The sequence below is a fragment of the Malaya genurostris genome, chromosome 3 (assembly GCF_030247185.1).
Source record: "Malaya genurostris strain Urasoe2022 chromosome 3, Malgen_1.1, whole genome shotgun sequence".
NCBI lineage: Eukaryota > Metazoa > Arthropoda > Insecta > Diptera > Culicidae > Malaya > Malaya genurostris.
Genome location: NC_080572.1, coordinates 300,088,440 through 300,116,287, shown reverse-complemented (window position 1 = coordinate 300,116,287; position 27,848 = coordinate 300,088,440). Strand labels below are relative to the sequence as shown.

Here is a 27,848-nt window from a genome sequence, read left to right as displayed (position 1 = left end):
AAACGTAAAAAACTTTTTGTTGGCCTAAAATTGCATACAAATTGTAAAGTAGCAAAATCTATAAATAGAACAACTTACTTTGCTCGAAACTACTCTTTGACAAAAATAACAAGTGGCTGAATAATCATTTTTCCTTTCGTAGTTTGTTTTTCATAAATTTCAATCGAAGTCGCATCAAAGAACACTCATTAAAAGTGAATTTCGCTCGATAGTTCAACAATTGTTGCAAAATTTGTACATCGTATCAAATTTATAATTTCAAGTATTATGCTGCTTTCTCTTTGTTGATAGAAAACTAACTGTGACTAAAATTAAACAAGCTTAACACATGGACTGAAAAGTCCCGGCTTAACAAAGAGAACATGATTTGTTTGGTTCAAAATAAGCTTTATTCATCAATGTAATTTCCATCGAGAGCAACGCAATCATTCCAGCGCCGCTCTAACATTCAAAATAGGCCTCCGTTTCAGTGATAACCTCTTCATTCGTGCGAAATTTCTCACCAGCGAGCATTTTTTTCAGGTCAGCGAACAGCCAGTAGACGCTGGGAGCCAAATCTGCCGAATACGGTGGATGTGGAAGCAATTCGCATTCCAATTCATGTAATTTTGCCATTGTTTTGATTGACTTGTGACACGGTGCATTGTCTTGATGAATAAAAAACTTTTTTCTCTGCCATATGCGGTCGTTTCTTTGCAATTGCAGCCTTCAAACGCTTCTTTCCAGACTGTTGTTGTGCTTTCGGGCGCTTTGGACGAGGTTCACCAATTGCTCTCTTCTCAGATGACGATCTTTTTGATTCGGGAGTGAAGTGATGAATCCATATTTCATCCATTGTCACATATCGACGCAAAAAATCCGGTTCGTTACGTTTAAACATGGCCAAACACAGCTCAGAATCATCAACACGTTCTCGTTTTTGGTCAACAATGAGCAAACTCGACACCCACTTTGAACAGAGCTTTCTCATAGTCAAATGCTTATGCAATATAAAGTCAACACCTTCTTTTGATCTCTTTACGATGTCAGCTAACTCAGGCAACTTCACTTCTCGATTTTGTGATTTTTTTTAATTTCTGGTGTTACCACCTCATTTGGACGTCCACTGCATTCTGCATCATCGGTATCTCTACGACCAGGCTCCGTTCAAACATGCTAACCAATCGCGTTACTATGGGAATGAGTAACATATACTACTGTGAATTTTTTCCATTAAACATTTCGTGTACTGGGAAAATCGTACTCCGATATCTTTGTTTCATCAACCAGCCCCGCCATAACGCAATGCTTGCATCAAATGGGTTCAATTATTATATTATGATACAACATTCTAACTCCTAAAAATCGAACCTTATTTATTCTGCTTCAATTATAAATAGCAGAATTTAAAAAAAAATCATTTTGATTGACTCAAAATAGACGAAAATGGCATAAAATAAATGTCACTCTCAGCTTGCTAATAATGAGAACGAGATCCATGTCCAACCAACGAAATGAACGGAACAGCAATTTTAAAATTGTGTACTCTCATTCATTTAGCCTTTCAGTCATTTTCGGGTTTTCAGTGAAAATCGTATACTGTTCAGTGTCGATATTGAACCGAAATTTCGAGAATCGATAATGACAGAAAACGATTTTCACCTGTTGGCACTCGTATCTATTTTGGTCTTCAAAGCGGTTCTGGGGTGTAATTACCTAAATTTATCATTTTTTAGACACTCTTTATCAATGGCGTCTCGTCCTTATGTGCCCCTGCACAACCAGTCAAATTGAAGGAATTAACTGCATCCAAATCCGCTTTCAAAGTTGGCTTATGCTTATGGCAGTTGAAAACAAATTGCTGTCTTAGTTGCAGCGTCAAAGCGGTTTTATTGACAGATTTGCTCGACGTGCTAAACAATAAATTCTTCTGTTGTATTGATGATACAAAATAAGTTTAATAAAAAAATCCCATCCAAAAGTATTTTGTTATATTGTTATTTCATTGTATTGAAAATCCCGAGCGATTATCCATTCGTCAATTTTTAGTCTTCACTTACAACAAACTATTACATCTGATATCATACCACATGCTCAGTGCTCAACCCGTAAATTTTGTCACGAGACGCCACTACTCTTCATAGCCAAACGTTTTCAATATATTGATGAAAGAATTAGAATTGAAACTCGACTGTTTCACCCCGCAGACGGTATATTGGTTTCGTCTCGTCATAAGGCAGTGGTCGGCAATCTTATTAGCCAAAGAGCCCAATATGATCATTACAACAATTGAAAAAAAAATTGGGAGGAAAATCTGAAAAATATGAAAAATGGGACCCAAATATGCTGGAAGATTGTATCCAATTATGGAACACAGAAGTTGTCGACTCTTGAGGTTACTGTCAGGGACTATAGTTCGTGCTCTTTGTTTTGAAGTTATTTTTTAAAACTTGTTATAAAAACTTTCAATTATATTTTTATCACACAATTTGGTTTTTAAATTTTACTGGATTCCTAAATATAGCAGTTCGACGTAAAAGGTTTGAGTGCAAAGTCAAAAAAAAACATTGCCAAACAACAAACCACAGCTACTGTTGAAGCACATGTTGAGATGATGAAAAGTGACACGCAAAAACGTAAATTTAAACGCAAAAACATGTTTCGAGCACGATTCGCTGTTCAGACAGGAGTACTGAGCGCACATGATTGATGTACCATTGTAACACACCGTAGTACGACGAAAACGCATGAACATGGTTCAGACGGTCGCTTGTACATGGTTTACGTTTACGAAAACAAATGAACTTGAACTCGCTGTTCGTTACGTATTTTTACTTGTGGTTTGAAAAAGTTGAACATGCTTTCGATTTATAGAGCAATTTCTATTCAACAAAATTAGATGTAATTTTTTTTGCCAAGTTTTATTTATTGAAAATAAAACTTAAGGAGCTTAATAAAAGTCAGAAGCTCCAGTACCGAACTTTGCCGACCACTGTCATAAGGGAGCGAGTGACGTTGGTATTGGTACTCTCTTTTGTTTTCATGAAAGATGGAAATGTTTCGTCTCTTCGTATTTTGCGTTCAGTTACGTATGAGACAGCAAAAATACGAATATGAGGCTGTTGGAATGGATCGTTTCATTGACAATTTTAGGTTCTGATCAAGATTACTAAATTACGTCTCATGTGGCATTTCTGCGATTTTCGTTGTCATCAATTGTCAGAGTTCTCCTCTTTTCATACAAAAACCACAAGGATCAGCCTCATGGGATTGTTCGAGCCATTGATGTGGAACAAAGCAACAAAAATTTCTTATGATCTACAATCAAACAGTTCAATCAATCGTCACACTTTTGAATCCGCAATTGCACGAGAGTCTGCCTAGATTGATCTCGATTAGGAACCAACACCGAACATTGTTTGTTTTATAGCCGGCTAAATTACACCAATATCCCAAAGGTATGCAATTATATCTTCGTACATACCTGCGATACGATTTTGATATTAAAGCCCTTTTTCGCTAAGCTTGTGTTCAAGTTTTGTATGCAAGAAGTTATTTTTAAAGCGTTAAGTTTCTCTACCATTCTGCGGTTTCGGTTGAAGCGATGAACTTTTTCTCATTATCAATCGAGTTCATCTTAAATAAATTAGAAATTAATCTTAAGCACTCAAAATTTACCCTGGGGTAGTTGTCCACTTCTCAGGTGAAATGACATAACATCCAAGCTTGCATGACATACGATCAGAGCATACCAATTAATGCTTCAAATCGTTTTATGGCACTTTTTGTCTTGCTGTCTAGCAACAACCAACCTCTAGCATGCTAGTCGTAGGACTGAAACGTTAGCTATAATTTTGCTTCTATTTATAGATTCGCGTGCTTCCAACAGTTTCGCTTTTGCATCGATTGACCAATCAGAGCGATGCTTTCCCTTTGATATATCGCTTACTCCTTCAAACCCGTCATCTATGGCAGAGAAATCCGATATGCCGGAGATTTTTAGCAGACAAAATAGGACACTGCTCGCTACTAATCAAAATTTCAATCATTTATAATTGAAAATACGTGGCTTGATACATTCAAATCGAATCGTAGAAATATTTCCAATCAAATAATGAAATAATATGAATAATAGATGCAAAATATACTGAGCTGTGAGTGTTTAAAACCTGACCACATTTCTACGTGTATTTTTCCTTGATTTTCTGATTCGCACCCCTATATAGAAAATGAAGATGTGTTCAACATAAAAAAAATAACAAACACGTCGAATGACCTGTTTATTGAAAGAGAAGAATACAGGATATATCTTTGACGAAGAAAGAGAACAACAAACAGCTCAAAGTATTGCCTTGAGTTACAAACTGTATAAATCCTGAGCTCGGTTCTTTTTTGCTAAATATATATCACTGGTACGGCATTCACGCTTCATGTCCAGCCCACTGCGATCTGATGTGTTTTAGCAGCTTGCCGATGATAACAAGTTTGCATATCAGGCATGACACTTCGTCTAAGTTTCTCGGCAGCTTTTTGTTTTCATAGCAACCGCCTAATAACTGCCCAAACCCAGGGAGTATCAGTGACAAATTTTTCGTTTTTTTCTATCTAGAAGCATTATTACACTTAATAATTTATACAATAAATTTTGGCAAGCAGCATCAGGTTAATTAAGGGACACTTGTGCCTTCAATCAAGCTGCTCACGATACAAAACTTCCTAGTGACATCACGATTTTTCTTCTATTATTAACTACCATCACTCGCAGCAGCAGCAGCACCATCAGGATTTCACTGGAAACCATTAGTCATTGTCGGTGTTGATGAACATGCTTGATATGAGCAGTGAGTTCGCCTCAAGTGTCATAAAGAGGCTAACTGAGATATCATTTTACATCTGACAACTCAATGCGAGTCACTGGTCGGTGGTTGGGCCGGTGCGCTTGGCAGACTGCAGGGCACAGTTTGTGAATAAATTGCATCGGACAACTTTTTCCACCGTATTTGTCATCAATCATAAATTAGATGAGCGGCAAAGTTGCTCGTTTGAACAGCAGGGCCTGGTAAATTTGTACTGCTTCTACATCGCAAACCGACAGAACATTGCAATTTACTTCCTTCTGCTTGGGGGCTTTGAAGCGTAACATTCTCAAAATATTTATTAAGTCATCAAGCGAAGAGGTGTGAACACCGTTCGGAAACTCAATCCCTCGGGCGTGGTAGGTAGAACTCTTTACCCGGCCAACAGTAGTTACTTGTCGGGAACAACATCCATGGGTAGCAATGGAACGGAAGCAACAACGACAACAACAGTTAGCTGAAATTTTGTTTGAGTTGTGTTGGGTTGAGGTTCATTGAAGATTCTGTCAAGATATGATGAAATCCGATGCTTGATTAAAATGCTGCTGCTGATGTTGGAACCTAATGCTGTCAGTTGTTAGCCAGAAAGGATAAATTACTCATAACGAAACATCTATGAATCCTAATCATGTATCCCCATCGGCCTCTTTGATCCAATTCAACATGTTTTCTGAGCACTGTGAAAAATCACAAATCTCTGTTTTCATTCACAATAACGCCTCATGGAAACCTACTGAAATCGTCCTTGGTTTTATTTGCTCTGTTTCGCACTGAATCCATCGCCCGCGGGGTCATCCCGACGAAGGTCTCTGAATCTCATTACATTTATCATTCATTCAATTACGCCTCGGCTCATTAAACTATTATGCCATCGCAAATCCCTTCGGTGTCACCTGTCGTTTGCACATTTCATTTCAGTCCATCGGCATCCCTCCGTGTGGGTTCCGGTTTCATTCATCTGCCCGTCACACTGTTGGCGTTATCTAGCGCATTGCTTTGAAGTTGTAAATTCTGACTTCCATGGCGCTATTTGTTAACGAACAAGATGGCTCGGCGAAAACCTCCAGTTGGGCCTTTAATACCAATGAACGAGACCGACATGAATTTATCTGATTTACATCCTTCTTTTTCCGGTTCTCCCTCCAGCGACAGAAGCGAACCTAAGAAATATGGCGAATAACCAGTGCAAGGGGGGGAGGTCGACTGCGAGCACCTTGCTTTCGCCTAGAATGAAGTGAAAAATACAAATATTCGCTTCGCGAACAATTTTCCATCGCCTCCCTCAACGCCGTGGGCCGAACTTTATGACTCACTCACGAAAGCTGCCAGTTCACTGTCCTTGCCTTCGGTAATGGGGAATAACGAACTTCTTCAATTAAGCTAACTTTTGATAGCTGATCTTTAGATCGAATAGGAAAATCAATCTGGTATTCGATACGCTTTTCGACTCTACAGTTTACTGACGTATTGAATTAGTGAAACTTTTCAGATTTAATCAAATCTCTGAATTGCACCGATAACTTTATTGCTTGACTGACTTCTATATACCAAAAAATCATTCACGTGAAATGCGTCGTGCATACTCTTTTTAAACAATCTTAGTCGAGATTGTCAATCTTTGGGTTTCATGCTAAATTGGAGGATTGATTTAATATAGCATCAACTTTTTATCAATATTCGTATCGCCTAAGTGTCTCGAATAGAAGTTGACATCGTACATATTCTTCATTCTCTGTAACTGCTCTGTCATTGAGTTATCCTGGTGGTTTGTTAAAACCACACCTCTCATACGATCAAAAATCGATACGATTCTCTAACAACACAGTTATCGATTCCACAGAGGTATTTTTAACGCGTATTTTACGCGGGTTTCCGAAGCTAAGTGTTTTTTTTTCATGCAAATTTTCAGTTGTCCGATTTTATTGTTTTGTGTTAGAAATGCACAAAGCATCGAGATGTGGTGTTATTCCGAAATCTTTATAAAGTCAACTCTCTATTCGATTTTTTACTAAAATATTTTTTCGAAATTATACCAGATCTCAACGTTTCATGCATTTCTCAGATATTTACCAATATTTTCTCGATATCGGAAATCTCGAGATCTACTACTTCAACGGCACAAAACAAAAGGTTTTTTTAATCGAATTATTACTAACATTGTAAAGCCCATTAAAATGAGGTCTCTTTTTACGCTGGGGATACGTACCGCATAACTTCGGAAATCTGCGGAAAAAAAAACGTGTAACTTCGGAAATCCGTGAGAAAAAAAAACCACCTAATTTCGGAAATCCGCCTAAAATTGTAATTCAAAAAAAAATTCTAAGTGTTAGAAGTTGACATAAAAAAAATGTCGGAATAACACCAGTTTTCATGCATTTCAAAAACAAAACAAGAAAACCGCGTAACTTCGGAAATCCGCGTAAAAAAATTATGTGACTTTGGAAATCCGCGTTAAAACCGCATAAAAAAAATCGCGTAAAAAACCTCAGTGTACACCAGTTAAAAACGCTCAACTGGTAAGTTCTACTCCACTCGCCATATACCCCAGACATTGCTCTTTCCGAGTACTTTTTGTTCCGGTCGTTTCAGCTTGGCCTGGCTGACCAGCACTTCCCGGTCGAATTTTTCAAAAAGGATATGCGCGAATTGCCAGAAAGATGGGAAAAAGTAATGGCTAGCGATGGAGTGAATATTGAATTTGTAATCATTTTTTGTCGATAAAATTTCGAACTTATTTATACTCAAAAAATATATTCTTTGAAAAACCAATAAAGGTGACACAAACTTAAAACAAAAATAAATCGATAGATAACGTTTAAATGATGCCATGGCGAAGGAAAACTTATGTATATTGCCTATGAAATAAACGTATTTATGGAAAAAATAACGTTTCAAAGATTCTTTTCGATGCAGAGATTTTACAAACGTTTTTTCTTAAGGTCTGAGGACAGAGGGTCGCGTGTTGAGTTTTAAATCGACCACGTGACTCGCTTAATTCCCTTTGCGCATCGTATTTCTCTTGTACACTCTCGTATATGAGCAAACTGTACCGGGTTGCCAGCATACATTTTATTATTTTGATGAGAAGTTTTATCACATTAATCTATCGTATGGGCTGGACATTACATGGATTCCAATGAACAATGAAAAAATATTCAACTTCCACAAAGATAAAATGTCGAGCCAATTTTATTTCTCTCTCCTTTTTTAGAATGCTATAAGGAAACCAAAGCGAAAAAAATGGAGGATGCATTGAAACTGACTTTGTTTCACAGAAAAATACAGGACTTTATTTTTATCGCGATAACATATATGTTTTTATGTACTCATCGCATCTAAACTAAATTATCTAGACTTTGTCACGGTAGATTTATGATACAAGCCTTCAAAGCCGAGATATTCGATGAACAAGTAGAGGTATGCATTTCCGAGCTTCCCATTTTTCTGCAGTTCTTCAGTCAGAAAAAAATACAATACTACCGCTAAACTCAATGAATCATTCTGAAAACTTTGAAGAATATTCTCAACTATATTTCGAATACATTGTCAGGTGGGTTTTCTACATTCTGCACCGTTTACAAGAAATTTTAACGGGAAAATAGCAAAAAACCTACCACTTTACGGTACTGTCCTCAGCCCGTAAGGGGCCAGTAGGTCGCGTATAACCACGTGGCTCGCTCTGCGTATTACACTTCCCTCCATGCTCTCTCGCAAATGTGCAAAATGACTCTCGATGTGGCCGGGTAGCCAAGAAAGTTTTTAAATTTTCGGTTACAACTTTAAGTTTGAACCGATTTTATTTCTCTCTCATGTTTCATTACGTTACCAGGGAACTAAAATGGCACCGACATAGAAATCGACTTACCTTCACAAAAATAACATTCACTTCATTTTTATCGCAACAACATATATGTTTTTATGCACTAATCGCATCTGAATTAAATTATCTAGACATTGTCAGAATAGATTTTTGATCCATGCTTTTGAAGGCTAGATATTCTCAATGAACAAGTTGAAAGACAGCGTTTTCAGCTATGCAATTCTTCCTTCAGAAAAAAGACTTTCCCGATCGCTAAAGTCAATAAATCATTCTGAAATTTTCACAGAATAATCTAAACTAATTTTCTAAGAGATTGTCTATTGGGTTTTTTTGATATTCGTCACCGTTTCTGAGAAAATCAGATTTGAAGCGTGAATATAGCCCTCACCCTGAAACACACTGGCCTCAGCCCTTAAACTCCACGTCAATTGATAGGGCAGCCAATCAATAGATGCGTTTTCTAAAATTGGACAAACGAGTGAATAGTATAATGCTTTTAGACAGTACGGGTCAGTGATTTTTTTTTTGCATTTGTCGATTAGCTTTTGCGATAATGGCCTTGCGGTGGTAGTTGAAAGTGTGTTTTTGATCTAGTAATATACCAAGATCGCTGATCAGGTCAGCTCTTTGGAGGATCGTTCCATTAATGCTATACACAAACATAATTGTCTTCTTGATACGGTGGTACGACACAACTATACATTTCGAAACAGTAACCGTTAGCTTATTCCGATGACACCATTCGACAAACAGGTCCCAAGTAGACTGGAGACGACTGCAATCTTCGATGGTATGCGATCCTACAACCAGGCTCAAGTAGTAGCATCACTTCGTTGAAATACAAGATAAATAACAATGGGCCTAGGTAGCTACTTTGTGGCACACCAGAAATTCGAAGACGTTGTCGAGTCGAGCTTAACACGGAGGGCCCTATCCGTCAAGTGAAATTGCAGTCAATTGGTAAATCGTTCAGATACCCTCGAGCTTCGAAAGGTTGGCTATGAGAATTTCGTGGTTGATCGATTTAAAAGCTGTTTTTAGATCAGCAGAAATTGTGTCGATCTGGGGTTCGTTGTCACCGAACGCTTATGTATGAATCCATGCTGATCATTCGATATATAGCATTTAGTCGCCTCGAGAAGTAAACGACTTACGACAGTTTTATATTTGTTTAAAGCTGCGGATAAGCTAGTAATTCTAGCTAGATTGCCACATTACGCTTATCTCCTATTTTGTAAACGGGTACCATTAACAATTGCTTCCAAATAGCGGGAAAACGTGAATCAGTTGATGATTGGTTGTATATTCTGCTAAGCGGCTCAACCAAAATAGCAAAAGTGTGACAAAAAACAATTGAGGCAATACCGTCAGGTCCAGGCGAGATACCCGCTGGAAGAAATTATCACTGATGAATCACAGGGAAAAGTGTCGACCAATGTAAAATATGGACGTTTCTACACAGGAATCAGATCATGTCTTACATCACTTAAATTTTCGTCTTCTGAGACCGACATATTGGAGCATAAAAAATGACTCATTTTTTTTAGAGGATTCAATATAATATGCATGTATTTTGTTTTATTTTTACGTGTAATTTCTCCGTCCTACGTGGAAGAAGGCTAGATATGTAAAACACGGGTCTATTACACGACACACTTGACCCATTGGCCCTGCGCCAATAGAAAAAAAAAAGATTTGTCGAGGCGAGATTTGCTTCCGTTTCTTCAATGGCCTTAGTATTTGACGAAAAAAGAATCCATAGAGAAACCTTTTCAGGTTTGGAAATAGATAATAGTCGTTGGGGGCCAATACTGGAGAAAACGGGGGATGGTGGATCAATCCGTACCGCAAATCATTCAGTTTCACCATTGCTTTTATGCATGAATGCGAAACTCGTATTTTTCCATAGCTTGATGAAAACTAGAACTTGTCTTGCACAATCAGCTGTTATTCAAACGATAGTGGATAAATTGTCATGAAATTCGGTATTGGGCCATCTAGAGGTTTGTTCTCAACAAAAATATACACGGTTCGAAACTATTCACATCTTTTCTGTGAGAGGCCCGGGACTTTTCACTGCATGTAGTAAGTAATTCTTGTGAAATTCTCAGTAACTCATTTCGTTAAGAACAGTTTTGTGGTTAAGAAAAGGTTGAGTTCTTTCATTTGGGATATTTTTTTCTCAATTTATCTTTTATCTACTTTTTCATGAATTTGTATTTTTTCCAATAATATAAGTTTGAAGGCACACTGCTTAAGCTTCAAGATGCCAAGAGCATCCTAGAATTTTTTTGTGAAGAAGTGAAAGTAATAAAACAAAGTTGATGATGACTTTCATGGCATAGCATCGGAACCACAATATTATTATTATTATGTTGCTTAACTGAATCTCCATTTTAACCTTAGGATAATAAGCCAAGAAAACCATAATATAATTCCGATGCATTTTTTTGTTTTCTTCGTCTTCAACTTTTCAGTGCATAGCTGTTCGTGTTGAATTGCTACGCCTTTAGGCAGTTCAATGCTGAGCAGCGTGGCAATTCACCATAAACTACTAAGCACTGATGAGTCGAAGACGAAACGTAAAGTAAAAAATAAAATCTTAGTACGAACCAGCCCTTTCGTATTTTGCAAATTCAACTAAGGCTAAGTTCTAATTCTCATATGTAAATACATATAAAAATTCATATGGAAATAGGAACTTAGCTTTCTTCATATTTGCGGAATACAAATAGACCAATATTTTGAACTATTTTTTTTCTCACAATTCACTTTACTGTATCTTTTTCTTTGTATATTTTCACTTATTACCTCTTCGCTTCGATTGACTTTCGGAAGTTCAAACTTCCTGTAGAAAACAACAAAGACTTTCTAAGATACTAAAACAAGCAGCAAAGACTTTCTAAGATACTAAAACAAGACACAGCATCCGGTTCAGTAATCATTGTCAGTGCCAACAGCCCTAGCGGAAGCCATTTTTTTTTCTCTGTCCATATTTGACAATCGTTAAGAAGTGTAATATTTGGCAGTCGTCCAATGTTTCCGCACCGGCGCATTGTTATCACTTGGACGGAAGTCCTCTTATTAAAAAGTTCCATCCAAACTTTTACGCTTGTATCGAATCCTAATTTTTGGGTGAGTGGCAGCGTCGTTTCGGTGCTTCTCGAAAATTTTACTTTGTTGAACCCAGCAAAACACTAAATTGCCAGCGACAACGTTGTTTACTTTTGCGAAAGTTTTAAGCTTCCTCAGCAGCAGTTCCTTTGCCGGGTTAGACAAACAACGCGGGACGAATATTTATGTAAGGTCTATCGAGCGTGCAATTGCTTTAAGAGTTTCGTCGGAAATTGCGTTTGCCTGCCGAAAGGTTTGCCTCCTGCAAGTCCCTTACAACAAATGTCCTGACGTGGCTATTGAGCGCGATTGGGATTAGCGCGGACCGAAGTTGTAGAAATTTGAAAAGTTTCCTATAATAGACGAATTATTTTTAGTTTACGAGTTCGTGATGTGATCGAATTTCAATTACAAAACTCAGTCGATTTCCTCGAGAAATAGGAAATTCCGAATGCATCAAAAAGTCTCTGCAAAGCAGTTAACTTGCACTGATACTTCAGGCTAAAGAGAAACCGAGCCTGTCGCCAATTACCTACTAATTAGTGTAATGACTTTACTTGTTTTTACAGCATCCAGAAAAGTTGCCCCCTTAACCCGTTCAAATGATGCCATCCTCGAAGAAAACGAGAGGAAAAAGATGCTACGACAGCAAAGGGTAAACTTTTAGTATCCCCCCCTCTGGCTTACTGCTTACTGCCATTCCGGTTGTGGTAATAAAACCCAATCTCCAGTCAGTTTTTCACTCACGTTTTCCTGCGGCTAATTGGAAAATGGTACGATTTATGTCTCAATCGTATCGGGTAGGTCCCTTTTTAATCCCTACTTGGACTCGGCGGAATCGACGACTACTGTCAAACCCATCTTGCTTCTACATCTTTTGGTTCGGGAAATCGAAATGAATAGTGAGTGCGACGAAAAGAGGCCCATCCTGGGGCAAAGGCAGGCAAAGAACATTCCTCTATCCTCCTTTGGCAACCGTCGCACTCTTGCACACGAAATCATTTGCGATTCATTTTTATGTGCTTTTTTGAAGCGTTATGCATCCGTGTTTGATTGCTGATAAAACTGTTTCACTTTGCTTTGGTGTGCATGATAGAGTTTGTTTCGCTTCGAAGCGTACTTCCTGGAGACGTCGAAAAAAAACAATAATCAAAACACGATCTCGTCAGGTTCTAATTAGTAGCCTTTCCCGCATTCTGTTGCCCCCTTCGTATGACGAATAAAGCGACAATTCAGTACGATTTTTATTATTCACTTTTTTGTATATTTGTTAAAGGTTTTCTTCGGTAGCTCTTTCCGCTTCCACGATGAAAGTTTCTGATTGCGTGAAAACCTTCCCAACACTATGCTACCAAGCCGGGTACCTGTCAAAGTAAACTAGGTAATTTTATTGTTTAACCCTCAGGGTACGGACTATAAAAAAGTTACGTTTAGTACGGACAGGGTTAGCCTAACCCGGCGACTTTGATTGGGTGTATATCGAGCTGTACTTTGTCAATTTGAATAATTTTTTTTTATTTTGTGTGAAATTGTCTTAAAAATATAATAGAGTTGTCAGATTAATCATTTAACTGATTGAAAAAAAATTATAATGAAAAATGTGAACGGGTCTTGAATTTTTTCTGTAAAAAACGTTTTTTTTCAAAATGCTGTAACTTTTTGAAAAAAAAAAATATTAACATTGTATAACTCCATAACGTATTACATGACATTGTATAATGTCCATAACGGTTTTTTGATTTATTCCTAAAACTATATTTTTTTTGAAAAATGAAAATACGCGTTTTTTCGAGTTAGCTCTTAGCATGCAGGTATGAAGGGCGGCCGCGTTTGCGCGGCGGGGCGCCTCTCGGAGCAGCTGCTTCTTCTTCGCCTGACAATGGCTCTCCTTCAGATTCTGCGTCTGTTTCAGAATCGTGAGAACTTTCCTCTTCCGCACCTACGGCGTCGTCGGTGTCACTGTCATTCTCTGTAACGCTGTCCTCCTCGTTTTCCTTGTACAACTCCTCCAAAGCAGCAACGCTTCGAGTGATTCGACGCGTTGCCATGTTTTTAATGCGTGTTCTTTAACAAAAAATTACAAGAAACAAAATTTAATGAGTTATAATTCACTACGAGCAGCAAAGATTTCGATATAAGACGTACGTTCAAGTGATTGAGATCTACTACAATACTTCGCTTACACCATGTACAACGCGTTATTTTGAGGTTAGAATCTACAAAATTAAGTTAAGAGTACGTATTCTTACTTACCTTTTTATTCCTCAGCGGCAAACAGACGAAAATTAAAACTTAATTTTTTTGAAAATTTTGGATTTTGTAACGTTCGATACGGACTGGGTGTACCACACCCGAGCACAATGTTTATATGTGTCTAGCTCGGACACAAAGCGGAGACTGACTCTGCCGCTTGGGCCTCTAATAGTGTGTATCTATAAGTTTTTTTCCCCCCTGGTCCGGACCCCCCTCGCCGACTTCTCTTCGTATGGCGCTTCTTTCAAATTTCGCTCGGGTTACGGTAACCCAGTCCGTACCCTGAGGGTTAAGGTTGAAGTTAAAAAGATTGGATTTTATTTTCGATGAGAAATTCACAAGTAAGCTAATTTCGAAAAAGAAATAAATGGCAATGAGGCTATCATTTTGATACTTTTGCTTTTGCGAATTGAAAGCAAAAAAATTCTTAAAAAAAATAGTTCAGAAACAGTAATAATATATCATTTTTTTTTTGTTTTGTGCGGGGTTTGGTATCGAACCCAGGCGGGCTGCGTGAAAGGCATCGACTTACCAATCACGCTATACCCGTTCGTTTTTAAATTGCACTACACCGGTGTAGCGAAAGCTGCACTGAAACCGTTCGTTTTTGCCAATTGCACTACACCAGTGCTACACTTTTTCTGCACCGATACCACTGGTGTAGCACTCATCAAAAGTTTGGTGTAGCTCTGTGCAATGGAAACGTTTATTGTAGTCAAGGGTTACTGTTTATGTTTTCGTCATTTTTGTTCGTTTATTCATGCCTCAGTGTAGCACTGCACCGGTGTAGTGCAAATTAAAAACGAAAACGACATAAGACAACGAAAAATGACCCGAACAATTGTACTGCCATAATTGTTGAAAATTAGTCAACTATTTGTGTCACTGTGTTTTGGAGACCATGCTAGTTTTCAGTATAATATGTCATAATTTTAAACCGCTGGTCTTTCGAGTCAGTTTTCGTATGCTCGAATTCCATCATAAAAGTATTCTAGATATGAGTATGAATCGACACACCATAGGGTTCAACTATTAGGGAAAGTCCAGTTCCACGTCGAAATGTGGTACCATAACCATTGCGTTATTTGTAGCATTTGGTATTAGATTCAGTGATTCTACATTTGAACATAATCGCGAATGTCTGTATAACTTTCAATCTGCATCTACAAATTGCTTGCCAAATAAGGAATTTTTGAAACTTTGAATCAAAGTGTTTCTTTGAAGTAGACTACTTTACATATCTTTAGTCTGAACCACACACAGTTCCTATTGAAATCGTAACGAGGTATACATTGAGGTCTTTTTTACACGGTTTTTATGTGTTTTTTACTCGGGTTTCCGAGATTACGCGAATTACCGAAGCTACGCGGTTTTCTACGCGAATTTTTAAAGTTATCCGGTTTTCTTGTTTGGTCTTAGAAATGCATGAAACGTCGAGATTTGGTGTTATCCTGAATGTTTTCAAGTCGATTCCCTGACAATGAATGATTTATCGACTTAAAAAAATCTCTGATTACATCAGATCTGGACGTTTCATGCATTTCTAAGAACTTTGGCATAGAAAAAAATTCTCGATTTCGGAAATTTCAAGATTTTCGGAGTCGATCTTTTCTATTTTTTTTACACCAGATCTAGACGTTTTATACATTTCTAAGACATTTGACATCAAAATTTTTTTCTCTTCAGGGGTTTTTTTCTATGCTGATTTCTAAAATCGCTCCCAAAATCGTTTTTCGTAAAAAATTTTTTTGGGATTACTCCAGATTTCGGCGTTGCATGCAATTTCAAAACCTTTGGCTTTAGAAAACAATTTCGATTTCTGAAATTTCAAAATTTTCATGTCCCAAAGTCGATTTTTTATAAATAATTTTTTTCTGAGATTACACCAGATCTGGACGTTTCATGCATTTCTAAGACATTTGGCATAAAAAAAAAATTCTTTAGTTTTTCGGTTTTTTCTATGCGGATTTCTAAAATCGGTCCCAAAGTTTTTTTTTGTTAAAAAAAATTTGGTTTTTTTGAGAAAACGCCAGATCTCGACGTTCCATACATTTCCAAGACATTTGGCATCAGAAAAAAATTTTCGATTTCAGAAATCTCAAAATTTTTTCAAATCTCAAAGTCGTTTGTTTGTATTTTTTTTAATTTTTTTCCCAGATTACACAAGATCTGGACGTTTTATGCATTTCTAAGACATTTGACATAAAGATTTCCGAAGTTACGCGTTTATTGCCCGGTTTTTTATGCGGTACGTAACCTCCGCGTAGAAATAGTCCTCAGTGTATAGTAAACCTGTATTTCTGAGAGTGAGATCGCTTGTGTGGTTGTAACTCGTAGCTTTAATCTTTCTACAATGCATATTAATTTCAATTAAACTCGGTGAGATTTGTTTATTCTAGGATAAAAGTCACTCTTGCTATTATCAGCCAATGAAGATTGAGGGTCATTTGATTCGCTGTTTGCAGCGTTATCGATGTCTTTATCGGTGCTGTTATTCAACTGTTCCTCCACTATCTCATTTTATTTGTTGAATATCACGAAAAACTGTTGTCTTTTACAAAATTTCAAAAGAATGCTGCTTAAGACGAACTTGATTGAAATTTTCTAGACATGTAGACTTTGTCATATAAAAGTCGCTTCGTTTTTTTCCAAAGGCTGTCTTTCGAAAAGGGTCAAACTTTTTTACTCTATTTTTTCAAAAAGTTGTAGTGGAAAAACGACAAATCCTACAAAAAAGTGTTGTACTGGTTATTTCACAAAATCAGTCAAACTTTCGAGTATAAATATTGAAAAAAATCTTTATCAAGGTCTACACTGAAAAAAATTGACTTTAAAAATTTAAAATAGATTTATATATTTTTATTTTGATAATATATTGTCCGAAGATAAGTGATTATGTTTCCTACCAACCGTTCATACAATGCAAGACTGAACTTTTAAGGAAAAAAAGTTTTTCCAACAAAAACTATTTCTTGTTTGAAGTGAATTTTTCATCCAATGTCTTTTGATCGAAAACTAAACTGAACTAAAAGTCATTATAATCCAAGATTGCAATGAAACTCAATTTGTGAGAAAATTATACCGAGTAATTCATAGCTAATTGCCCGATGTAAGCAAAAAATATCAGTGCTAAATAAGAAAAAGTTTTTGTAAAAAAAAATTCTCGTGAAAATGTCACAAATGCTACAAATGAAAGCTTGATAGGGAACAGAAAAAAAACAAAATTTCATTCAAATTAAAAATTGTGTTTTTTGTGGTAATTTGACTTAAAATTTTAAGGATCGATTTTTTCAGTGTAGCGTTCGAAAAGTAATTGTTTTGTAATTGTTACTCGAAATTAGAGTAATTTTGTGAAAATTACTAGTGATTTTTTGTAAGATATGTTTTTTTTTTCAACTATATTGGCTTGCTAAAAATTGTTTTAAAAAAAGCATAGCCCTTTTCGAAATTTTCTAGATAAATTTTGGAAAAACAAATTAACCAGTGGCTTTTTGTGATAAAGTCTATATATCGAGAAAGTTTCATTCGAATCTGGGCAGGCGCTCCGCATCCGAATACAGTTTGGCGTGAAATTCGCATATTCGATTCCTACACTGAAAAAAAACTATTTTATATTTTTTGTTTTCGAATTAAATAAAATTTTGTCCCAATGTGGGTAATTATGTTCACATGTTAACCTTCCATATGGTGGGCATTTTTATGAGAAATAAGTTTCTTATCCAGTACCGATACTTTTTGCTAATATAGGGCAACTAACAATAAAATATTCGCTGTAATGTTCTCACCAATTGAGTTTCATCGGAATCTCGGATGATAATGACTTTCAGTTCAGTTTTATTTTCGATAAAAAGACACAAGAAATAGTTTTTGTAGAAAAAAACGTTTTTCTCTAATAGTGCCCATCTTGAATCGTATGAACGGTTAGTAGGGAAAAATAATCATCAATCTTGGGGCAAAATTTTATCAAAATAAAAAAAAATTTAATTGTGAATCGATTTTAAATTTTTAAAGTAAATTTTTATCAGTGTAAGGCTCGATATGAATTTTATTCAGTTTTTTTTCGAAAATTTGACTGATCTTGTGAAATTCACTAGGACAACTTTTTTGTAAACAATAACTTTTTTTAAGTTGACCCCTTTTCGAAAAACAGTCCAGATCATCAATTTTGAAAAAAAGTAAGCAAAGTGCCTTTTTGTGATAAAGTCTTCGTAACCAGAAACTTTCATCCAAATCTGAGAGTTTGGCCAGCTACGAATATGATTCGAATTTATTCAAGCAAATAATTGCTCTCATTAACATCACCAACATTAACTCACACTCGCGCACACACACATGATATTATCCTCACATGCACACATTCGACCAGAATCAGAACAAAATCGAAGTTGACGTTTACTAATTTCTTCGGATTTGCTATCGTATGTTCGTTGCCCCAAGTCGATCAATACTCCTTTCTTTTCAGTTTCCGTATTGTTGTTCGATAGTGTCTCAGTTCTCATAATGAAATTCAATTTTTGATACTCTCTGCTGTTGTTTTACAGTTTAATTGAGTTACCTCCTTTCCCGACCACTATCCAGTCAGACAATTGGTTCGATTCGGACCTCGACCGCCGATCGTTCACTTCGAAATAGATTGATTGAATAATTGTACCCTGCCGTGTCTGTTGGTTTGCAATCCTCTGTACTGTTTGCGCCTGCTATCTTTCTATTTACCTTCTTTCGTTTTCATTATCTCTAATTATTAATTACTGCTGCTGATCTTCTATCTTAATGCCAATTGTTATGATAGCTACATGAGTATGATGATGCTTTGTTTTTTTTTTGTTTTTTTTTTATTTTTTTCTTTTATCTGCCCTCTGACCGATGCGCTATGAATATTTGTTTTTATTTTTGATTGTTAACTGATTGAAAACAATGATTGTCATTATATTTCCTTTCTATCTATACCTACCTACCAGTGCAGACAGTTTGACAGTAATCGTTTTTGAAACCATCGTTTCGTTTTGAGTTTTTTTATATTGTTTCTTTTTAATTTCGTATTGAACCTTTTAAATAGTGCAAGTTCTGTTCGTACAATATTATAACAATCAAGAAAAAAGGCGTAAAATCCATTAGTTAAAAGGAACAATTAAACCAAACCTCTGTTAGAAAGAACAGTTAAGACTTGAGATTTTACCGCTGAGTATATATATACGAAAAAAATACAAGAAAATAATATTTTTTGTTGCACGTTGTTTTTGAGCGGACCGCTGTTTTTAATGCATGTTTCTTGTTCTGTCCTTTTTGCATGTAGGGATTCGGTTTTGTAACATTCGCTAATAGTAGCGATGCGGAGCGAGCACGCGAACGTCTTCACGGCACTGTGGTTGAGGGACGCAAGATTGAGGTGTGCATGAACAGATTTTTTTACTATCCCCTAGTTATAATTCCCTACTATATCATCCCTCCCTCCCCCTCCTCCTCCTCCCGTTGCCATCCTATTGTGAAACTACAAATCCTCACCCAATCACCGAATCTATCCCACTATTATAATCATGAAATTAAATGTTGTTTAGCTATATATAAAAAAAAATCAGAAATCCCCTAGGATATCCGACCGAATAGAAGTACTAATTATTTTGCTAGCTGCTATTGACATACTTAGCGGGCCGTCACCGGAACCGGCTTCGAAATGATACCCTAGTATATAGTTTGCCGTATTGGTAAGCAAGCTGCTCGAAACGTTTATTCTGAGTGATGGAAATGATTTAGTGCTTGACCGTAAGAATAATATTTTTATTAGCAAATTATCTAATTACACTATAGTTGTGATAACTGGTTCATCCTTGCCATGCGTAGCTTCGTGGAGGTTGAAGGTTGCAATCATCTGTTGAGAAAAAGAAACAGTCTCATTAACTAATACGTAGCAGACTCATTGCTTAGCGACAATCAAGATGACAAAAGGTTGATCGATCACTAGCTAACCATATCCGACACCAAGAATAATTCATTCGTTAGAAAAGTGTACACCTAACAATTTCAACCTTTGCCTCCTGATCGATTAGATTGCTTTGAAAAAAAAATACTCGAATGCTTTAACTCTAGTGATGATGAGTAAGTAACTGTCTTGAGCATACACACACACGCCATTAACGATGGAATGATACTAACTTGTTTTAGTTGCTACTTGCAACCACTCTTGAAACAGTAGCTAGTGATAGTATAACAGCTGTAGAACTGGGAACACTGCTGTTCCATGTCCACCATTGAAGCTGTGCGTGACTATTCCTTTTCATGAAGGTTTCTGATTGGTTGAATTGTTGAAAAGTATTATCAGGGACTCATATTGAATTGTCGCCCAAAATAAACTACTATTGCAGTATAGTAGTTCAACTTGAATCGGTAAGCAAATTCGTACACAGAAAGAAATAATGAATTTTACATGTGACATAATTCTTCAAACGATACAATTCATAACTAATGAACTTCTCAAATGACACATTATTCCATTCGTGCAGAAATTTACTGGCTCCGAGTGTAATTTGCATTCGGCTAGCAAGTGAGACTGTATGAATTTATATGCACGATTTACTAGCCAAGCACGTATGTGCTTCTGTGGCTAAGTCGACTAACTGGTGTGCTTTGTGATCTAATGTTTTTCGGTTCAAACCCTGTTGTTGACGCCGATCTTTTGATTTTTATTCCTTTCGTTTTAAAGCCATGTAATTTTCAAATCACACAATTTTACATGTTCTTGAATATAAATTTGTGTGAAATATGACGCTCCATTTATGTGCATCTGATAAGATGTAAAATCACAAGAATTTTTCGATCTGTGTAGATTAAATGTTCTTGATTAGCACAACTAACTAATAGCACTAAAATTTAATGTCCATTCTGATGTCTGATGATGCAAACTGATGACAGTACTATGTCGTACTAGTGTTTCCATGAAAACTGCTATGCGCTGATGTTTCAAAGATGAATATTAAAAGTAAACGTGATTGATTATGCCTACTTAGCACAACATTGATTTTATATACGAAAAATATCGATACCACAAAGGCGCGATAGTTTAGTTTGTTGAAGGCATCAGTTTTCGGTTCATATTCCCTCCGAATTATCTTAATTGACTGATTATTTTCAAAACAAAGCGACACTATTTCGACACTTTCTCGCGGTATATTTGAATTTACTCAACATCGACGAGAGCGCTTCTCTTTGCACATATAAACCACTGTTCTATGCAGTGTGCACGCATCATGAGAGCGTGTGTTTATTTTCTGTCACCTCTAACATCGAATCACATCAAAGTGGTAGAAAAATGCTCTAAAATGATCTAAGGTGCACGCAGAAATTTACACCGATGTGTACACGCCGGTGTGTGCTCTGGTGTACGATTCGCATAGGAAAAGTGTAGGGCTCACATATTCTGAAAAAAAAAAAAAACAATTTATCATTGAATTTTGTTTCCCCCTACTACAATAAACATTTTTATTGTAAAGCAAGTTCTACTCTCTTTAAAACATTAAAAATCGCAAAAACTGGCGCGCATCAGTTTACGCGCCAGTGCGCCCTTGGGTGGATTCAGACGAGAGCACGTGAATGTAATTCACTCACACCAGCTTGTTTAAACGCAACCGCACACTGAAAATTTGTCTATTCAACAAAGAGGGAATGGTTAGTATTTCGGAGATTCTCTTTATCAATCTCCTAGCAGATCCTTGAACTCAGAGAGTGCCTTCAAGTTTTTTTTCCGTGCTGAAGAATTTTTCGGTTGGAATCTTCAAAAAAGTGTTTCAAGGTTTGCGAATAATTTTATGTTAAAAAGTTTGAAAATTAGAACTGCACAAAAATAATTCGCTTTTTTTCATCCTCAGAATGGTTTGGTAAAACTAGTTTTTCAGAATAAACTGGCTCAAGTATCACGTTCCTGTGAATAGTTTGAAATTTGTGCCTTTCGTGTTTGTACGTTGGGTTCATCTAAATTAGAACGCTAGATTGTTATTCTGAGCGGCTTCACCGGAACTAATGTTTTATTTTTTTAATTTAGTTTTTGTATATTTTGATTTGGCTCAAATTTTGCATAAACATTAGCCATTTTGTCACTAGCCTTACATTTGAAAAGGGTCAAAGAAAAAATTTATTGATATTTTCAAGAAAATACATTTCATAATCGATTTGTCCGATTAATTAGATGTCTTCGGTAATGTTTTCTAGCAAATTTTCGGTACTATGAGAAGTATGTTTAAACCAAATTTTTCAAAAAAGGTATACCACGAATTTCGCACCAACTCGGACAAATGTTGTTAAAGTCCTTTCTCAGATTTAAATTTCAAAAATTTTCAAAACAATTAGACTTTGTCACAGAAAGCCAATTTGCATCTTTTGTTTTTCAAAAATTGATCCAGACAGTCTTTTGAAAAGGGTCCAACTTTATTTGACCATTTTTTTTCGAAAAACGAAAAAAGACAAATGCTACTTAAAAGTGTTGTGCCAGTTAAGTTCTTAAAAAAGGTAAAGTTTTGAATGAAATATTGAAAACCAAAACTTATCGAGGCCTACTATTTTGATTTTGATGAAATTTTGTCCCATACTATAGGTATTTTCAGTTCCCGCCAATCGTCATATATTGCAATATTGCACCTTGAAAACAGAATATGTTTCCAGACTTAGATTTCGCTCGGTAATACCTATCCAACAAGGCATAGATTGTTAAAATCCGTCCATTTTTAACGGAGATATCGAAATTTTTGTGTAAACGACTTTTCTCCCTATTCCAGCAGTAGGAGTTTTGAGCGCTGTATGACAAAGAAATGTTTGGGAGCAACGGAAAACAAGATTTTTTATACTGTTACATACAATTGTTTCTAAGTACCAAAAAGACAGTGTACAGCATCCTTTTTCATGACATTTAGCCTCGGACCGATTTTAGCACGGTTCGTTTTTGGCAACATAATCGTTCGAATATGACATATTGGAAAGATGGCAGTACTTTCGAATTCTGAACAATTTCATAATTATATTGATTTAAACTGCTTACATCAATAAATGCTGGAAGAACAAAACACCCATATACCATTTGAATCAGTTCGTCGAGATCAGCAAATGCGTGTGTGACAAATAATTTCACTCAATTTTCTCGGAAAATTTCTTTTCTACAAATTCAGATTCATACGAAAAGTCGTATGCTCCCAAACAAAGTTCCTGCATTATGTTTGGTTCCGACCTCTGGTTCCGAAACTACAGGATGATATGTGAAACGAAATCAAAATTGTGTAACTCATTCTTCTCTGAACTGATTCGGCTGAACCGATCTAAGATTCAAATTTAATCTAAGAATCATCTAAGATTCAAATGAAAAGTTTCGAGATTCTATAAAACATTTTGCTCTTCAGTCAGATCTAACTCCCGGTTTCGGGGATACAGGGTGATTGGTATGAAAATGTCTATTCCACATAAATTAATCAGGTTTATCGGGTAAGCAGATTTGGATAGTCGATAAAAAAAATTAACTTTTTTCAGTTTTAGTGGTATTCAGTTGTCGATCAGAAGGCACCTAAAAATTTAATTCGTGCTATGAACTCTCAAAGATTTCTTAACTGATTTTCAAATATTTTGAAACAAATGTAAACTAATCAGGTGAATTTGTCTGACTTCGGCTACACCGAATTTCGAATTCCGGTTCCAGTATCGAATCGTTTCTCAAAGCTCAATCGTTTTCTCAAAAAAAGCCTAATCAAATTTCAGAAACAAAAATTCAAACTTAAACAAACTTATATAAAAAAAATAATTAATTTTATACATACATGCAAAAATTAATTATTTTATCCAATTATGACTTTCGGTTCTCGAATTACATGATGATGAATTTGTAAAATTCAAATCGATATAGAAGATGACAATCCCGAAAAGCTTCAAAGTTGGACTCAAAACTGTTGTAATTTATTCGTCATATGGCCATACGAATCGGTTTGGATTATGCTGGTTCCTGAATACCGGCTCTGGAAATACCTTAAATTACCGTAAACTCTAAAGTTGAACTTACATATCATGGCATGTTTGATCGATTATCACACTTCTAGATTCAAATTAGATCTGATTTGCAGTTTCGACATTACAGAGTAATGAGTGATTAAAATCTCAAATTGTCGCTTAAAACGACGGTCATTAAAATAATGTAATGAAAACTTAAACACCGAAGAATATTCATGCAAAAAACACATGCGGATTGATAAAAAAGGTATCATCTCACTGCTAGGTGGATTAAACACGTTTTTTTTCCAAAAAATCGACTGATTTTGGGAAAAATACTTATATAACACATTATTGTAGGATTTGTTATTTTTTTACTGTAACCATTTTGAAAAAAATATACACCAAATTTGACCCTTTTCAAAAGACAATCTAGATCAATTTTGGAAAAACAAACTGTAAATATTTGTTCGAGTTGGCCCGAAATTCGTCATTTCGATTTTTTTGGCATGATGTTGCCGACAAAAAAATATGTTTGTTGAACTATAGGTCAACATGAAGCAATTTTTAATCCAATTTTTTGAAAGTGCGCAAGCTGGCAAAAAATAAGACACAAAACATGTTACCGTTTTGAATGTTACTTCAATTCTTATATCTTGTATGGTATTTTTGTATGCTAGAAGATCATGAAAAAGTATGCATTGCTTCAAATGTCACCGTTTCTGTTACAAATCTGTTCAGAAAATAATAACCTAATGATTGCGTTCATTTGTATGTTATAGTGCATAACTAATTTGCAGTTGGCTAAGCGAACTGTTATATCTAGTAGTGAATAATGGATTATTTCCAGCGAAGATTCTTTTCGAAATTTAAAAAGAGTAATAAGATGCGATACAAAATTAGAACAAGCATTGATTTAAAAAAAAATCTTCTTTTTTTCAGGAAATTTCTTTCTAACTAATAAGACGTGAAAGACGGTAGGCGTTTTAAACAAAATTATTTCATTTTTTATAAAACATTTTCCGTACTTTCATAAAATATTGAAAACTTGTTTCTCCATTTTTTCTTAATTTCGATCTATAGTGCAATAAACTTCAGTTGTCAACTACAACACATAAAACGAGTAGATCTTTTATAAAGAAAATTTACTTGGAAGTGTTATTTTCGAAATAAAACAAAAACATAGCAGTTTTTAGACAGTGTATACTTTTTCCCATGTTTCCGATAATTGACTAAATCGTTGCCCAAGACACCAGATCAAATTTTGGCCCAAACTGTATTTTTGATAAAGACTGATACTTAAGCAAAAGTTTATCTAAATCTAAATTAGCAGAAATAACATCGACTTTTAAATGTTATCAGAACTGTTAAATTTGTGGTAAGAGCTGTAAGAGCAAGTGCGCCTAATTATTCGAGCGTCGGTCTCATAAAAATTTTTACCAGTCTTTCCATGAACATCGATACGCTTGTTGTGCACTGAATTTCAAGCACATATCAATCCTCAAACTTAATGCGAGTTCATGTTCCAGTTCAACGAACACAGTACGCACATTAGGTCTAGTTTCCGTGCATGTACATCGTGTACGTGCACCAAGCACATGCTTGGTACAGTTGAACGGATCAGGGTCATTTCACCGAAAGTCATTTCGCCGAAAGCCGTTTCGCCGAAAGGGTTATTTTGCCTAATGACATTGCGCTGAATGCCATTTCGCCGAAAGCCATTTCGCCGAAAGTCATTTCGCCGAATCCTGAAATCGTCTGAAAATCGTAATTAGAATTGATATAAAATAAAGACAAATGAAATATGATAGCGTTAACGCCCGTAGGTCAACAATTGTACTTCTTGAATAAGGATTAATTCATGAACCTCAGAACGGAGTTCCCAAGAAAACTTGTTGACTATTAGCTACTAAGCATCAAAGCAATTGCAGAGGTGTATCTACCAGGCAAATGTATGTGGTATTTTCCGTTGATTAAGTGAAAATAAAAAATATTTAATGCCGCTTTGTGCCGCCGAGCCATCTTTCGGTGAAATGACCCTTTCGGCGAAATGACCTATTCGGCGAAATGACCCGCTCCCCAGTTGAACCAGTGATAGAGTAAAGACAGAACAAAGCAAAAATAAAACAAGTTCGGTAGTAATTATAGTGAGAGAAGGGTGAGTATAATAGAAGCAAGAAAAAAAACTGAGGATGTCAGTGTTGCCGTTTATTTACGTTTATTTGACAAAGAAAGAAAACCAGAATAGAATTTTTGGGTTTTATATCCAAAGATTAATGTGGCTCAATATCCAATATATCGTTTTTCACGAAACTTGCAGAGAATGTGTATTGTACGATTTAGGAGATACTCTGGATTCTACTTGGATTATTTAATTTATTAATCATTAAAGACTTCACACGTAATAAGTGCTTGGGATTCTTATCTGGAATCACTGTTTAGCAGTAGGCAAACATTGAGTCCGTACACAATGTTCGTGCATGGTGTTTGATTGTACCACCGAACACGCGTTCATGTACAAATGTATGACTTGAGAGTTCGGTGTGAGAACAAAACTTCCGCGAGAATGGTGTTCGGTGTTTATTTGGGAAGACTGGTTTTTACCAACGGTCCTTTAATTTTACTCGTTGATTGACGCTTTTCGATGATCGATGACTCGAATGATCGAATACAAAAAATGTTCGATTGAAATCAAATTGAATTATTATTATACAAATGTGTCTCTTTCACCAGCAAACCATAGCTAGTTTTCATTGTTTTAAGTTCCGACTTGGGAAGATAGTTAGTACCAGATGGATCGGGGCAAAGTTCTTCCATTATTATATGAGATTTATTCCACTAGAAAAAAATAGTACTAACCATGCAATTGTCTTGGACAATAAAAGTTCCATGAGAATTCAAACGACCCAAAGAGATATAGTCGGGGTTAAATAAACGATAATTAACTAAATTCTGCAATGAAATATTTTGTCAAAAGTTTAACAATAAAACCTTTGTTGTGTCAACGCCCCGTAGTTGAAAGCACAACTGTCTAGGTTTACTCATTTGGCGAGATTTACCCAATGCTTAGGTTTTATGCTTCAACAAAATTTGAGCGAGCGACAGCGAACTGCCTGTCGCAGTCTTCTGTCACGATTTAAGTGTAGTAAATAATAAATTCGTTTTTTTAATTTAAATTTCTATTCCGGGAGATTCGGTGAAATAAATATTGGCATTAAAATTGCTTTACTCTTCACTATATGGGGCCGGGTGTCAATTAAAAGTTTCAAAAATAGTCGTGTTAACTTTTTGTGTCATAATTTTGAACGTTAATAACTCGGTCATTTGTTGATGGATTGTTATAATTTACCAACCAATCGATTCGGAAACTTTTAACTTAAACATGTATGACGACGTCTTTTCAGTATTTCAATAGCATACTATTGAAGAAATGGTTGGAATCGACCTATGTTTTCATCCACCAATCCCTGTTGTACAAAATGACGTCAACTTCTTGTTCGGCATAGGAGGCTTTGCGTCATGCATAAAAAACACCGCATCGTAATGCGTCGTATGAAGAAAAATCTATAAATATATGCTGCACAATATTTCTTTGCCTAGTTGATGTTTGACTGTGAATGAAACAAGTAGCTCGTCCAGTGAGCTGATGACTGGATTGTATATGTGTTCACTTGCTGGATTGTCGCTTTTGCATTATTTGTTGGTGAAATTTCCTGTTGTCTGCGCAACACCGTGTTCGCTTGAGTATCTTATATATCAACTAGCTATTGAAGAACCGAATCAGCGTGGTTACCGATTCTTTTAGAATATCCCATGTATTTAGCAAATTTTTTCTCGATTTTGCCATTAAAAAAGCCTTACACTTCGCTTCC

The 27,848-nt window shown here is 36.0% G+C and overlaps 1 protein-coding gene across 6 annotated transcripts in view; it reads left to right on the top strand.

Moving 5' to 3' along the window:
* Positions 1-27,848, top strand: part of LOC131439112 (RNA binding protein fox-1 homolog 2-like) — a 573,206-nt gene that overhangs the window by 436,674 nt on the left and 108,684 nt on the right. For all 6 annotated transcript variants that reach the window (XM_058609730.1, XM_058609729.1, XM_058609732.1 and 3 more), the window contains one exon: positions 19,316-19,408. In XM_058609730.1, coding sequence (XP_058465713.1) covers positions 19,316-19,408 — 93 coding nt within the window. The remainder of the gene's footprint in view (positions 1-19,315; positions 19,409-27,848) is intronic.